Source organism: Pogona vitticeps, chromosome 5 (genome assembly GCF_051106095.1).
Source record: "Pogona vitticeps strain Pit_001003342236 chromosome 5, PviZW2.1, whole genome shotgun sequence".
Lineage (NCBI taxonomy): Eukaryota > Metazoa > Chordata > Lepidosauria > Squamata > Agamidae > Pogona > Pogona vitticeps.
This window is the reverse complement of record NC_135787.1, coordinates 192,274,360-192,287,614: the sequence shown is the minus strand read 5'-3', so window position 1 is coordinate 192,287,614 and position 13,255 is coordinate 192,274,360. Positions and strand designations below refer to the sequence as shown.

General features: G+C 47.1%; 1 protein-coding gene across 2 annotated transcripts in view; it reads left to right on the top strand.

Annotated features, from left to right (window-relative positions):
• CHCHD3 (coiled-coil-helix-coiled-coil-helix domain containing 3) overlaps positions 1–8,636 on the top strand; it is a 261,889-nt gene extending 253,253 nt beyond the window's left edge. For both annotated transcript variants that reach the window (XM_020800276.3, XM_020800275.3), the window contains exon 8: positions 7,967–8,636. In XM_020800276.3, the coding sequence (XP_020655935.3) occupies positions 7,967–7,990 (24 nt within the window). In that variant the 3' untranslated portion in view covers positions 7,991–8,636. The remainder of the gene's footprint in view (positions 1–7,966) is intronic.
• Positions 8,637–13,255: the final 4,619 nt, after the last annotated feature.

Below are 13,255 nucleotides of genomic sequence, written 5' to 3'. Positions count from 1 at the left end.
AGAGGACGAATAAAGGAGAAAGAAACCAGGAATGAAGAAGTCAATCCGAGATTGGCTGCTGGAGAACAAAAACTTGCATAGCGAAGCCGGCTCAATAATATTGAGAGGCGAACGCAGGAGGAAATCTGGAATCCGGGCAGTGGTGCTGCCTATCGGAGCAGAAGCAGAAGGCTCTTTGTGCTGTTCATAAATTGAATTTATTGACTCCTCTTTCCTTCCTGCCTCGATTGCAATCGGCTCGTCTTGTCATCTACGCGCTCCTTATTTTGCACTCGGGAATCGCACGACTCTATCTGTTCTCAAGAAGAACCTCGCAGAGCTGCTAATATTGAGGGCTTTGACACTGGGCCATATCTTGAGTTAAATCTCTACCTGAAGTTCTTTCAAAGCGGCTTGATAAACTGAGGCATGCATGTGTGTGAACACAAAAATACACACATCTGTCAAAGCAGGGGTGGAGAGACAACAGTTTCTTATGGCGGTCCTTAGAGGCAAAGGCGAGACTTCTCTTTTTTTGAAATCCACATTTATCTACACTTAAAACAACCATTTCAAAGTTCACAAAGGATTATTGATTCCAGGGTCTGGTCTGCATAAGTAAGAGACAGAGGAGATTAAATGAACTGTACCACTTCCGACTGCAGAGCTAGGATTTTGCAGGTTTTCCTTTTGTTAAAAGAAAGAAAAAACAACAACAACCCTCCATTCTTGGATATTAACACACTAAAAATAAGCTTGGGCTAGAATGTTTCTTCCCAATTTATTTACGTTCTATTCTGGGCAGAGCATCTCAAGACGATAGTCAGCCCCTACGTGAAGTCTAGGAGGCATTCTGTCCCCTCGTCCAATCATCCCTTCATATTTCTGACATTCACGACCCATCTTTCCCTCCAGGGATCTCAAGATAGCTTACAAGCTCTCCTCTTTTTCATTTTCTCTTGACAACAACCCTGCAAAGCAGCTCAGCAGAAAGTGTGAAACTGGCCCAAGGTCACCTGGTGAGTTTCATTCAACCGAACGAATGGACGTGCGAACCCAAGGGTCTCTCAAGAGAGAGAGAGAGTATCCATCCATCCATCCATCCATCCATCCATCCATCCATCCATCCATCCATCCATCCATCCATCCATCCATCCATCTATCTATCCATCTATCTATCTATCTATCTATCTATCTATCTATCTATCTATCTATCTATCTATCTATCTATCTATCTATCTATCTATCTATCTATCTATCTATCTATCTATCTATCTATCTATCTATCTATCTATCGGTGTTTAGGACAGGATTGGAAGTGTCAGGTTAGCGTTTTGGATACCCACCTTCCAAGCCCATGGAGAGAGCCTGCATGGCCCACCTTGGACCTCTAAGATGACTGGGAGAACAAGTTCAGCTACCTTGATGTCTCTTTCTGTTCCTTCAAGGAAAGAGAGTTCTTAAGGAAGGGCTGGCTCTGCTTGTGACCTTGGCAATATATTGCAAATATCCCAGAAGACCATTTGGAAGGAGCAAGCCTCTATCGCAGACGAAAGCACACCTGGTTACCAGCTAGGCATATACCAAGATCCAGGTGTATAGAGCCTATGTCCTGAGCACACTCCGATACTGCAGTCAGTCCTGGACCCTTTGTGCACAGCAGGAGAGGAAGTTGAAGACGTTCCATATGCATTGTCTCCAACACATTTTTGGTGACACCTGCAGGATAAAGTTCCAAATAGAGTAGTCCTAGAACATGTTGGAATTTTTAGCATGTGTACATTACTGAAATGGCGACGTCTTTGTTGGCTTGGGCATGTCGTGAAAATGGCTGATGGTTGAATTCCAAAAGATCTCCTGTATGGAGAATGAGTGCAGGGAAATCACCCCAGAGGGAGACCACAGCTGCGATACAAGGAGATCTGCAAGCGGGATCTAAAGGCCTTAGGAATGGATCTCAACAAATGGGAAACCTTGACATTCGAGCATTCAGCCTGGAGGCAAGTGGTGCATCGCGGCCTCTCCCAATTTGAAGAGACCCTTGTCCAGCAGGCCGAGGCAAAGAGGCTGTCCCGAAAGCAGCAAAACCAGGTAGCTGGACAGGGGACAGACTGTATTGGTCTTCAGTGTGGAAGGGATGGTCACTCTCGAAGTGGCCTTCTGAGCCACACAAGACGCTGCTCCAAGTCCTCCACAAAGAGCACGTTACCACGTTACTCTCGAGACTGAAGGACTCCTAATCTGCCTAATCTAGTCCAATAGGGTCTGCAGGAATTCTCCTGTCCCTTGGGCAGAGAGAGAAGGGTCATTCCCAGACCAGCCACATTCAGAGAGCCATGCTTTCCCCATCCGTGGTTTAAAGAGAAATGGCAGGCATCCAACGTGGGACCCACATACCAAGCGTGTTCTCTGCCACTGAGCTGTAGAGTTAGTTGTCCTGGGACAGTTGCTCCATCTCAGGCTTCCCAGCGAATGAGCTCTCGCTCAACCAAGGTTGACTAGTTTCCCATGGCTGAAGGTCAGATGGAACACTGGGTGGCATGACAGGCGAGAGGTGATGATTTAGGCACTCTGATGCCCCCTATACTGCAGGCCAGGGCAGGTATTGCAGTTTTCATCCCAGAATGATTAGGTGAACCAGGGAACCTGTAGGATATGAGCTGCTCCTAACTAGATTGGCAAAGTCCCTTAAAATTTGGAGGTGAAGCATCCTGCATGGTCTCTGGTACCCCATGTGGTGAATCTCTTCCTACCCTCATAGGACTGCTGATTCTGACCTTCCTGCTGAGTTCAGGTTGAGTTACAGATTGCTTGATTCTGTTCCTCAAACAGCTTCCCACCAGCCCTGATGATGGTCTCTTTTTCTCAGCTGTCTCTTATGAAGAGGAATTGGGGTGTTTGGTTTTTTGTCCTTCCCTTTTGCTCCCATGTCTCTTAGCTAGCTCCACCTCTAAAGCAACCCTTACATTTAGTCTCTTGTCAAATACTAGTTTCTAATTTTTAAATGAATAGAGGTTCCTACATTTTCCATCTTTCTTGCCCGGGCTGCCTCTCTTCAAGTGATCAGTCTTCTGTGTCAATTATTGAAGATCACAAGAAACATGGGTTTCATTGTCAGGAGTGATCGGGAGCATTTTTAATGTTGCTCCTATACCAACCTCTCGCACATATAGGTGTTTGAGTTGATGATCACTATCATGTTAATTAAAAGCAATTAAAAGACGCCTGCTTCTTGGGAGGAAAGCGATGACAAACCTCAACAGCATCTTAAAAAACAGAGATATCACCTTGCCAACAAAAGTCCGAATAGTCAAAGCTATGGTTTTTCCTGTAGTAATGTATGGAAGTGAGAGCTGGACCATAAAGAAAGCAGACCACCAAAAAATTGATGCCTTTGAATTGTGGTGCTGGAGGAGACTCTTGAGAGTCCCCTGGACTGCAAGGAGAACAAACCTATCCATTTTGAAGGAAATCAACCCTGAGTGCTCACTGGAAGGACAGATCCTGAAGCTGAGGCTCCAAGACTTTGGCCATCTCATGAGAAGAGAAGACTCCCTGGAAAAGACCCTGATGTTGGGAAAGTGTGAAAGCAACAGGAGAAGGGGACGACAGAGGACGAGATGGTTGGACAGTGTCACCGAAGAGACCAACATGAATTTGACCCAACTCCGGGAGGCAGTGGAAGACAGAAGGGCCTGGCGTGCTCTAGTCCATGGGGTCACGATGAGTCGGACACAACTTAACAACTAAACAACAACAACATCATGTTAATTCCTGAGTGCTCAAGGATGTGCTGGGCCACTCACAGGTCCTGCCGTTTGCTGCTCTGTCTGAATCCCTTGCAGGGAGTATAACACATGGAAGAGATTGCTTTTAACCAAGGGAAAATGCCCAGCAATTAGCAAGTTTTCTGAGCAATTAATCCAAAATGTTGCAGGTGTTGCTGCTGTTGCTTTGAAAACATAGGCAGGAACCCCCTTGCGTACCAGCTCAATCTTCCCGATGTCACACAGGGCATCCCTTGTGGTGGAAATGAATTTTGTTTTAGAGTCAGCAGCCTGTGAGTGATGGGAAGCCACCTGTATTCCTTGCCTCACCTGGCAGATTTCAAAGCCGAGGAAGCAGGGTTCTGTTTTTAAAACTCCTTCCCCCCCTCCCCACTTCATTGCCCCTGAAAGACATTATGTTAATTTATGCAATGTTCAAATTTTATACAGTGTAGAATATTAAAGAGGTTACATTCATCATGTGGAAAATATCCCAGATACGTACTAGGTTTTGTTGAGCTTTCTGACATTTCTCAGGAGTCGGGCAAAGAAAACCAGAGGGGAGACTAGTGGTTAGCTTACAAGGGAAGTGATAAACCCAAACCACTGTTCTTCCAGTTTGTCTCATGCCGGCACATCTTATCATCTCTTCTTCAGCATCCGATTTTCCCTAGGCATCGAGAGGGGGAAAGAAACAGCCCGTTTTAAAAAGGGGGAAAAATAGGATCGCAGAGTTTGAGGAGTCTCCTTGCTGGTAATTTGAATACTCGGGTTGTGGCGCCATGATTAAAGGGCAATACTGCAGCCAAGACTCTGCTCACGTTGTGAGTCCTTTCCCAACAGGCTCAGGTAGATGGGTCAAGGCTGGCTTAACTTTCCATCCTTCTGAGGTTGGTAAATTGAGTACTCCGCTCACTGGAGGGCAAGTGGTTGCTTGCATAGTCAATTTGTCATGATTATGTTGCTCTAGCCCCCTGGGCTGGTTTATATCGAAACCACAACCACCACAGAAAAGGAGTTGTCTCAGTCTTCCGTGTGAGCGCCTTTCCAATTCCTGAAGATGACTGTCTATCCTCCCTCGGTCTTCTGTTCTCTACATCAGTGGTCCCCAACCTTGGGCCTCCAGATGTTTTTGGACTACAACTCCCAGAAGCCTTCACCACCACCTCTGCTGGCCAGGGTTTCTGGGAGTTGAAGTCCATGAACATCTGGAGGCCCCAGTTTGGGGGACCACTGCTCTACGTGAGCTTCCCAACCTTGGGGGAGCCAGGTGTTTTTGGACTGCCACTCCCAAAAGCCCAGCCAGCACCACTGGCGGTTGAAGGCTTCTGGGAAGGGGAGTCCAAGAACTCCGGAGTGACCCCAAGGTTGGGAACCCCTGCTCTAGGCTAAACAGAAGAAGACACAGGAGAGCAAACAGAGAAAGGCCAGCAAAAGTCTGGCTGCTTCTGGTTTCCTGTGATAGCCTAGCCTGGCCTTCCCTACTCCGGGGCTCCCACTATGATGCCCATTCTTCTCCACCAAGCTGCGCATGGCGATACACTGGGGGAGAGCCGCTGCTCTGTCTTTCTGCAACTTCGGTGTCCTCGTGAATGCCGTTCCCACAACGAGAGCCACAGGTCGTCCGCTCCAAGGGGCTGTTAGGGAAGAGGTTTTCCTCTTGCCCGGACAATCCCCTCCACCTCTCCTTCGCCCTCAGGCGCGCACCGGGGTGTGTGTGAACGAAACGAATGTGCCTCCCCCACACCCCGGGGCAGCACGGCTCAAGCCTATGGCTGCCACAAAGGGGGAAGGATGCTGTTGATGCGGGACAGGATCGTCGGCGCACAGCTCCTTCCCTTGTGTCCGAGGGAACCTCAGCCCGCCCCTAACCAGCAACACCCCCACCCCCCCGGTTTTGAAAAACAGGGTGCTGCCACTGTTTTGGAAAATCTCTCACACACACACACACACACACACACACACACACACACACACACACACACACACACACACACACACACACACACACACACACACACACACACACACACACACACACACACACACACACACACACACACACACACGTCTGGCCCAGGACTTCTGGTGTTGTTTTTGCCGTAGTGCAAAACCTTTGACAGCAACAAGAGGAGACGCCTTCAGTGGGAACTAGAGATGGGGTGGATGATGTGATGTGGCTCAGCCAGCGGCATAGCTGGGAACATGACTTTAAATGGGTAGCCCCATTGCTTTCAGAGAACACCTTCCCGGCTCCTGTGCTGCTTGATTCCAGACTGATGGTGTTCGATTCCATTTTTGTACCACCCATTCCTTCTCCAGATGTTTGGGAGGAGGATTCTGCTCACAGTTCCCTTCAACCTGTGATGGCCCTTGTTTTCTTAGCTTGACAGGTGGGACACTCGGTGGCAAAGCGGTTTACACCTGATTACATCCACGCTCGGGCCAAGAGTTCCCTGTCAGGAGAGCATGGCCTTTCTGCGCATGGTGTTTGCCGACGGGGCATGCTCAGTCCTGGCGCACTCTCTCTCTCTCCAGCTCTGCTTAGCAGTGCTTTTTTTAACTAAACAGAGTGACAAATGTTGACTGTCAGACTGATCGCAAGGTTCCTGGTTTTTAATGCAGCTGCCTTCGTCTTACACGACAGGAGAAGCCAGGGGGAGGGGGGCCCACAGAGGATTGCTCTAGGGGAGCACAGAGGGAGGGAGGGAGAAGGAGAGGAACACGGCAAGTAGAACAAACCATGGAACAGAATCGATATATATATTCAGCATCCTAGAAATGGTAGGTTTTGCTTGTAGGGGTTTGGTAGACGGAAGAAAGAGTTAGATGGCTTTACATGGGCTTTTGGGGAGGGAGAAGGAGGAGTAGCAAACATGCAGGCTTTTTCTGACACAGGTCACACTCCTAGGATGATAGAATTATAGACCTGAACAGAGCGCCAAAGGCCATCAAGCCCAATTCCATGGGGGGGGGGAAGCATGGTGCTTATATACCGCCCCATAGTGCTTGAAGCACTCTCTGGGCAATTTATATTTTATTACAAAGGCCGCCTTTGTTCCCCCCCCCCCAAGTGAGCTGCATACTCAATTTACCAACCTCGAAAGGATGGATGGCTGTGTCAACCTTAAGCCAGCTACCTGGGATTGAACTCCAGGTCGTGAGCAGAGTTTTGGCTGCAGTCCTGCAGTTTAACTGTTGTGCCAGGAGGCTCCTAAGCCGGGAAATCCGCCGCTAAAGTAACCCTGATAAGTGGCTGTCTGACCTCTTCTTTAAAAAACTCAACCTGCTTGCCCTCCCGCTTAGCATAATTCTGTGTCTGGCCATGGCTATCATGAAGGCCTAAGAGCGCCTTAGAATGGAAAGGTGGGTTTGCAACCCACTGGGTTTTTGGAAATCACCCCTGACCGACAGAGAATATGTGCCATCAGGGGAGGGCAGTTGTGAAGGATACGCAGTCCTGCAACTCCCAGAAGCCTTGGAGGAGTTCCAGAGCTGCAGGAATGGCAGGAATAATGATCACTGGGTTGTACAATTTACCAGGGATGGGGACTTGAGTCACACAACACGCTGTAGTGTCAGACTTAAGTTGCAGTGATGACTTGAATTGGATTTTTTTTTTCAATGACTTTGACTCAACTCAAGTTTTGGAACCCACCCACCCATTCCTTCCCTTTTTCTGGGGGAAACAAATCTTGTTTTTAATAGGGACCCAGACTTGGGACCAAAGATTTGAACTTGGGAGTCGGACCCAAAGACTCGCCAACATCCCTTTCTTACTCATGGTGTAAGAAACCTGACCTGACCCCGCTTAGCCTCTCTGATCAGCACACAAAACGCTGTCAACGGGGTCCCGAAGTGGAATCCTACTTTGCTGCTACCAGTGTTGTGTGTTATTTGGCCTCTGCTGGGGAAGGGGCTGCCTTCTGCAGAGGGTTAAATTCAGCTTGTTCCCTTGCGCCGTCTAGAACTCCTTCTCTGCAAGCCCCGGTCTGCACTTCCCTGGCATCCCGCTTGTGGGATGCTGCAGAGCCTGCATCATGTAAAACGAACAAGGTGGGGAGGAAGTGGTTAGTGGAGGAAGACCCTACCGTTGGGCCTCCGGTTGGACAGGATCTTTGTGTGTGTGTGTGTGTGTCTGTTTCAGCCATATGTTTCCTAGTGCACACTTTTGCTCGACAGTGGTGATATATTTTTTGCTGTTTTTTACTCTCTTGCAGAGCATGGCTGGCCGAGGAGGATAAAGGCCCCTCCGCATCACTCGTCAATCCATCGACTCCAGTTCCAGCAACAGAAGGGGGTGTTTTGTTCAAGAGCAATCCAACAGGCCATTCAGAGGGGCAGGCAGAGAAAGAGAGAGCAAATCCAGAAGGTCCACATTAAGACCAGTGGACATCTCGGTTCAATCCATGTGCCCAAGACCTGTATCTCGTTACTCTAGAAACTGGACGTTTGAAGGCAGCTCGTAAAACCCACTTGTCGGCGATTGAAAGAAGGCACAGAAGAAACTTCTGCTGACCATAAGAGGGGGAGAAATACCCTCTCCCAATCCTGCTCTTTTCACTGCAGAGCCTGCTCGCACTGCCATACCTTTCTCTGGGTCCACCTTGAGCCCCTGCTGCGTTCTTCCAATTATCATGTTTCTCTGCCTAACCATGAAGCTGTTGGTTTTATTTATTGCTAGAGTCATGTCGTAGGAGAGGTGATCGGTTCCCCCCCCCCCCCGACTGCTGGAATCATGTTTCTAAAACCTCTGTTGCATGGGAGTTTGTTGATTGCAAATTATGCTTCTCATAAGGTATTTCATGACATTGTAATGTCAAACTGGAAACAGGGCGTACTATCATGGTCTCTCAGTACCAGTAATAAAATACATTTTGTGAAAAGGAAGGCGGTCTTTTCTTGTGATGGGGAAGGAAGCGCTGCCTTGTTGCTACGTGGGAGATTGGAGAAGCTCTCCGGCTCAAACTAGAGAGGAACTGCTGGATAGCTTGGTTAGGAGTTTGATTCCCCACTGGGTCTCCCGGATGGGGGGCAGACTCTGTGATCCAGAGGGCTGCTTCCAGTTCCAAGATGAGGATTTATTAAAGTGAAATGCTCACCCCTTTATCCACATAGCTGCAAAATACTTGTCATTTTTGAAGAAACATTCATATTTCTACTCCAGATCCTAAATGGACTTGCTCTGTTTCACAGGCTTACTGGATGGCTTATCCAGGCTCCTGTGATCACCCTAGTCAAAGTATGCCACTGGGAGCAGGGCCTTCTTGATAGCAGCCCCAAATTTTGGGCACCTCTATCCAAAATGAGTTGGGCCACTTGTTCAGCATACTTACTGTCTTATATTAGGGAGGTTACGAGTTCAGCATCAGGAATCACCTTGCTCCTACCAGGACCCTAGTGGCTGGATTTTGAACCTTTCCTTAAAGGCAGCCCCTAGGTAGGAGCTGAGTGCCGTATTCTGCCTCTTGGACTGTAGCAGGTGTCTGTATAATTGAGGCTACGTTGTCAGGCAGAAAGAAAACAAAAATGAAAAAATAAAGAAGACACCTTAAGGTCTGAGCACTATATTTTAATGGGAGCTTTCATGGACATGTCCACTTCTTCGGACAGAGGCTGTGCTTCTGTTCTTCAGACATGGACCTTTGGGGCAAACCCACTGATGCTTCCGAAAACCCACCCAGTCTTTGGTGTCACATTAGTCCATCTCGATAACACTGAGTCCAAGAGAAACCCCCAAAACGTGAGCTTGATCCGGGTTTGCAGGAGGAAGTACAGCTCCCGTCTAGAAGAGGTTACAGACTTCGACTTACGATCACTTGAAAATGTAAGGAGTGAATGGGTATCGCATACAATGCCCTCCAGAGTTTGAGACCATGTTAGCCTCTCTCTCCAGTGCCATCTGCCTGACCCACCAAATCTTCCCAGGCGAAGCTCCTCCATGTAGCCACCTTCAGGGAGGCCCAAAAGTCTTCTAGAAGAGGCAGGGCCTTCTCTGCAGTGGCTCCAACTTTAATGGAACCAGCATCTAGAGTAGCTATGCCTGATCAGAGAGGCCTTTTCTGCTGGCCCCAGTTGACTTACTGCTTACCTTCTGGCCTGCTACGTATTATTGGGAAACAGTGTCTGGCGCCATTTGGTTTTTATGCTGTTTTTGTGTTAATTTTACTGTTTATTGTTTGTTTGACATATATTTCAACTTCTTGTTAAGCTGCCCAGAATAGTATATTTGCACTAATGGGGCAGTGGAGAGAGAGAGAGAGAGAAACTGGAATGCAACCACTCTAGCCAATGGTGTTCCGTTACATCCCAAATATTCCCCCATGTTCTTCAGCCAATACATTGGTTCTCCTTCCTTCACTTCTTCGGCTGATTATTTTTGCTTAAGTGACCGACCGAGTTGTAGTTCAACACATTTGAAGCACACAAGGTTGAGTGTGTGCTACAGCTAAAGCTGTTCTCAAATTTGGAGGGCCATCTTGTTTGGAGTTGAGATGGGGTATTCGTATACAGACATCCCAGATGCAGGTGGCCAGGATCCCCAGTCCCACCTCCCTGAACCAGCCTGTCACCCACAGCATGCACGGCTGGCATCCTGCTCGTTGAGCCAATGTAGGACAACGCCCGACGGGCGCTGCTCCGCCTTCTCGCTCTTCTGCGCACTCTAGGCAGGGAGCGGGAGGATGAGTCTCCCCGCTCAGCTGCTGAGTGGCCAGAAGAGCAGGAAGGTGGAGCAGTGCCAGTCGGGCTTCATCTGGTGTGACGGGCAGGATGCTGGCGGCATGCGCTGTGCAGCAACCCAGATGTGGATAGGTCAGGTTGGCGATTCCAGCCAGCTGGGTCCAGGATATCCGAATATGAATAGCCCGTCTCTACTCTGGAACAACACTGAGGCCTAAAAGGACAAGCTCCAGCATGTCTTCAACAATCTCTCGGTTTCCAACGTTTTTATCAGTGCTATATCAGTATTTTGGTTCTTCTGTTCCTTGGGTTTATTCCGTTCCATCACCTTCATCTTTTCAAACAAGAAGTTCACTCTCATTCCACATATGAGGAAGAACCCAAGTTTTTAATTTTTGGTGGAACCACCGTTGGTTATATCCCTCCATGCTTGTCTTGCCACTACCAATTAAAGAAGCTTCATTTCAACTTTGAATTTTACATTTCTACCTCCCATTGACTTCCTCTTTTATAAAATCTGAGCTGTGCCGTGTGTCGCTTGCCTGTAACAACAGAAAGGATAATCTTGGGCAAGTATCTACAATCTTGTCTTATTTATTTACCTGTTCTAATTCCCTAATTGGCAACATTTGAACTGCATCATAGCATACAGCAGTGCGTACACCTGCAGATCTCATTAGTATTCAGAGAAGCTTTTGGTAACTCTCCCGCATTAATTACGGAGATGCTTTGTGATTATAGTGTAATTGATGGTATTGTATGTATGTCTGTGTTTCAAAGGGTGCAAAAATTGGAGGTGGGTTCTGAAGTGTGAAAGAAGCCACTACGTACAATTCCAGGAGGGAAGAATTCTGCCCCTGGGCATCATCTCTTGGCACACACCGGGCCAAACAACGTGCACATGAAAGGCATGTTTACATGACTTGATGATGTGTTTACAGATCAGTTCACCTCCAAATTCTCCTTTCTAATGTTCTTTATTATAAGAGAGCACCAAAACATCTGGAGAACTATTATCTTGGTTAACACCAGAAAGCATCGCTGAAAGCCCAAGGAACAAATGTTTGAGGTCCTTTTATATATATATATATTTAAGGCAGGAAATGATTGTGTCAAGAAGATGAACTATTTTTCTCCATGTGATTAGGAATTAGCCAAATGTTCCCAGGGCTTTGTAGAGGCTGATCCTCTATAATAAATGTACCTTTTTTCTGGCCAGACAAATCTCTAACCAGTCTTCCCCTACATCCATACAGTGGGGTCTTGACTTGAGAACTTAATCCGTATTGGAAGGCGGTTCTCAAGTCAAAAAGTCTGTAAGTCAAGTCTCCATTGACCTACAGTGCATTGAAAACCGATTAATCCCGTAACAGGCCGTTTTTGTTCCATTTTGGTTTTTTTCTGGTCTGTAAGTCAAATCTCAGTCTGCAAGTCAAACCTAAATTTTGCGGCCAGAGAAGTCTGTAACTCAAAAAGTCTGTAAGTCAAGCCGTCTGTAAGTCAAGGGTCCACTGTAGTTTTTCTTTCTCCCCGCCATTAGATTTAGCTAGCTTTTCATGCTTCTGTAGCTTGGTGGGGGGCAGCCTTCCCCCTGCCCCCAGTTTCATTCTTCAGTGAGTGATCCCAGACAATCAGGAATCCAACTCAGTCCCTTGACAAGTTGATCTTGCATTATTGTATGATCCAACCTATCTAGACATATAGAGACAACACTAAAGAAAATCAGTCACTTTAGAGCAAAGAAAGAAGCTATCTTGGGAAGACCTGAAGTCTTGAAAGACAGCTAGGAAATGAGTAGATTTAATTAACAAAATACTTCCTAGCTTGGTCATGTAGGAAACCGTAGCCAATCAGGAATCTCTGTCTTAAGAGTGCAACAGCTTCTCTGTTCTTTGGTGATGATATTTCAAAATTCACCAGATTGAAGTAGGTTCTTTAGAACCTGTGGAAGTTTGGTGGGAAAGTGTTCAGTTCTTAACATCAATTCAGACAGCCTGAACTGAACCAAACAATCTTCCTTCAGTTCTTCTAATTGAAGGCAAATCTTTTGGACTTTTTTAGAACAGATATAAAAATGACGCAACATGTTCAGAAATATAGACTCGACGTTCTGCAGGTGCTGAAAGCTTTCCTTCAGTCTCCATGCCCTGGAAAATGTCTCAGTCGGTAAAACACAAGGTCTGGCTGGTTGATAGAATCTGAAATTTCAGAAAGTAAGCCACAAACCTGTGTCCACCACAGGTTCAGGAAAAGAAAAGAAGAAAAACACCCACTTCTGCAAGGAGTTGTATTCGTTGTGTGGACCAACCATCAGAGACTCATACAAGTCCAGAAACCAAGTCTGGACAACATCATAGCCTGCCCTTTTTTAAAATAACAACAACACGACCCATGTTGTTTACCCAGTGGAATTACAGTGATGCATCGCTAGACAGTTACCCCGCATGACCGTTTTTTCGCTAGACATTGACTTTTTGCGATCGCTATAGCGATTTGCAAAACAGTTATTCCTATGGGGGAATTTCGCAGGACAATGTTTGGTCCCTGCTTCACAAACCAATTTTCGCTAGACGATGATTTTGACAGCTCCCTCCGCGCTCACAAAATGGGTGTTTTCGGGACCTACGCTTCGCAAGACAGCGATTTAAAAAACTGATCGGCGGTTCGCAAAGCGGGTTTCCTATGGCCGATCTTCACTAGACAACGACGATTCTTCCCCATTGGAACGCGCTAAACAGGTTTCAATGCATTCCAATGGGGAAATGCTTTTCGCTAGACAATGATTTCACTAAACAGCGATTTCAGTGGAACGGATTATCATCGTCTAG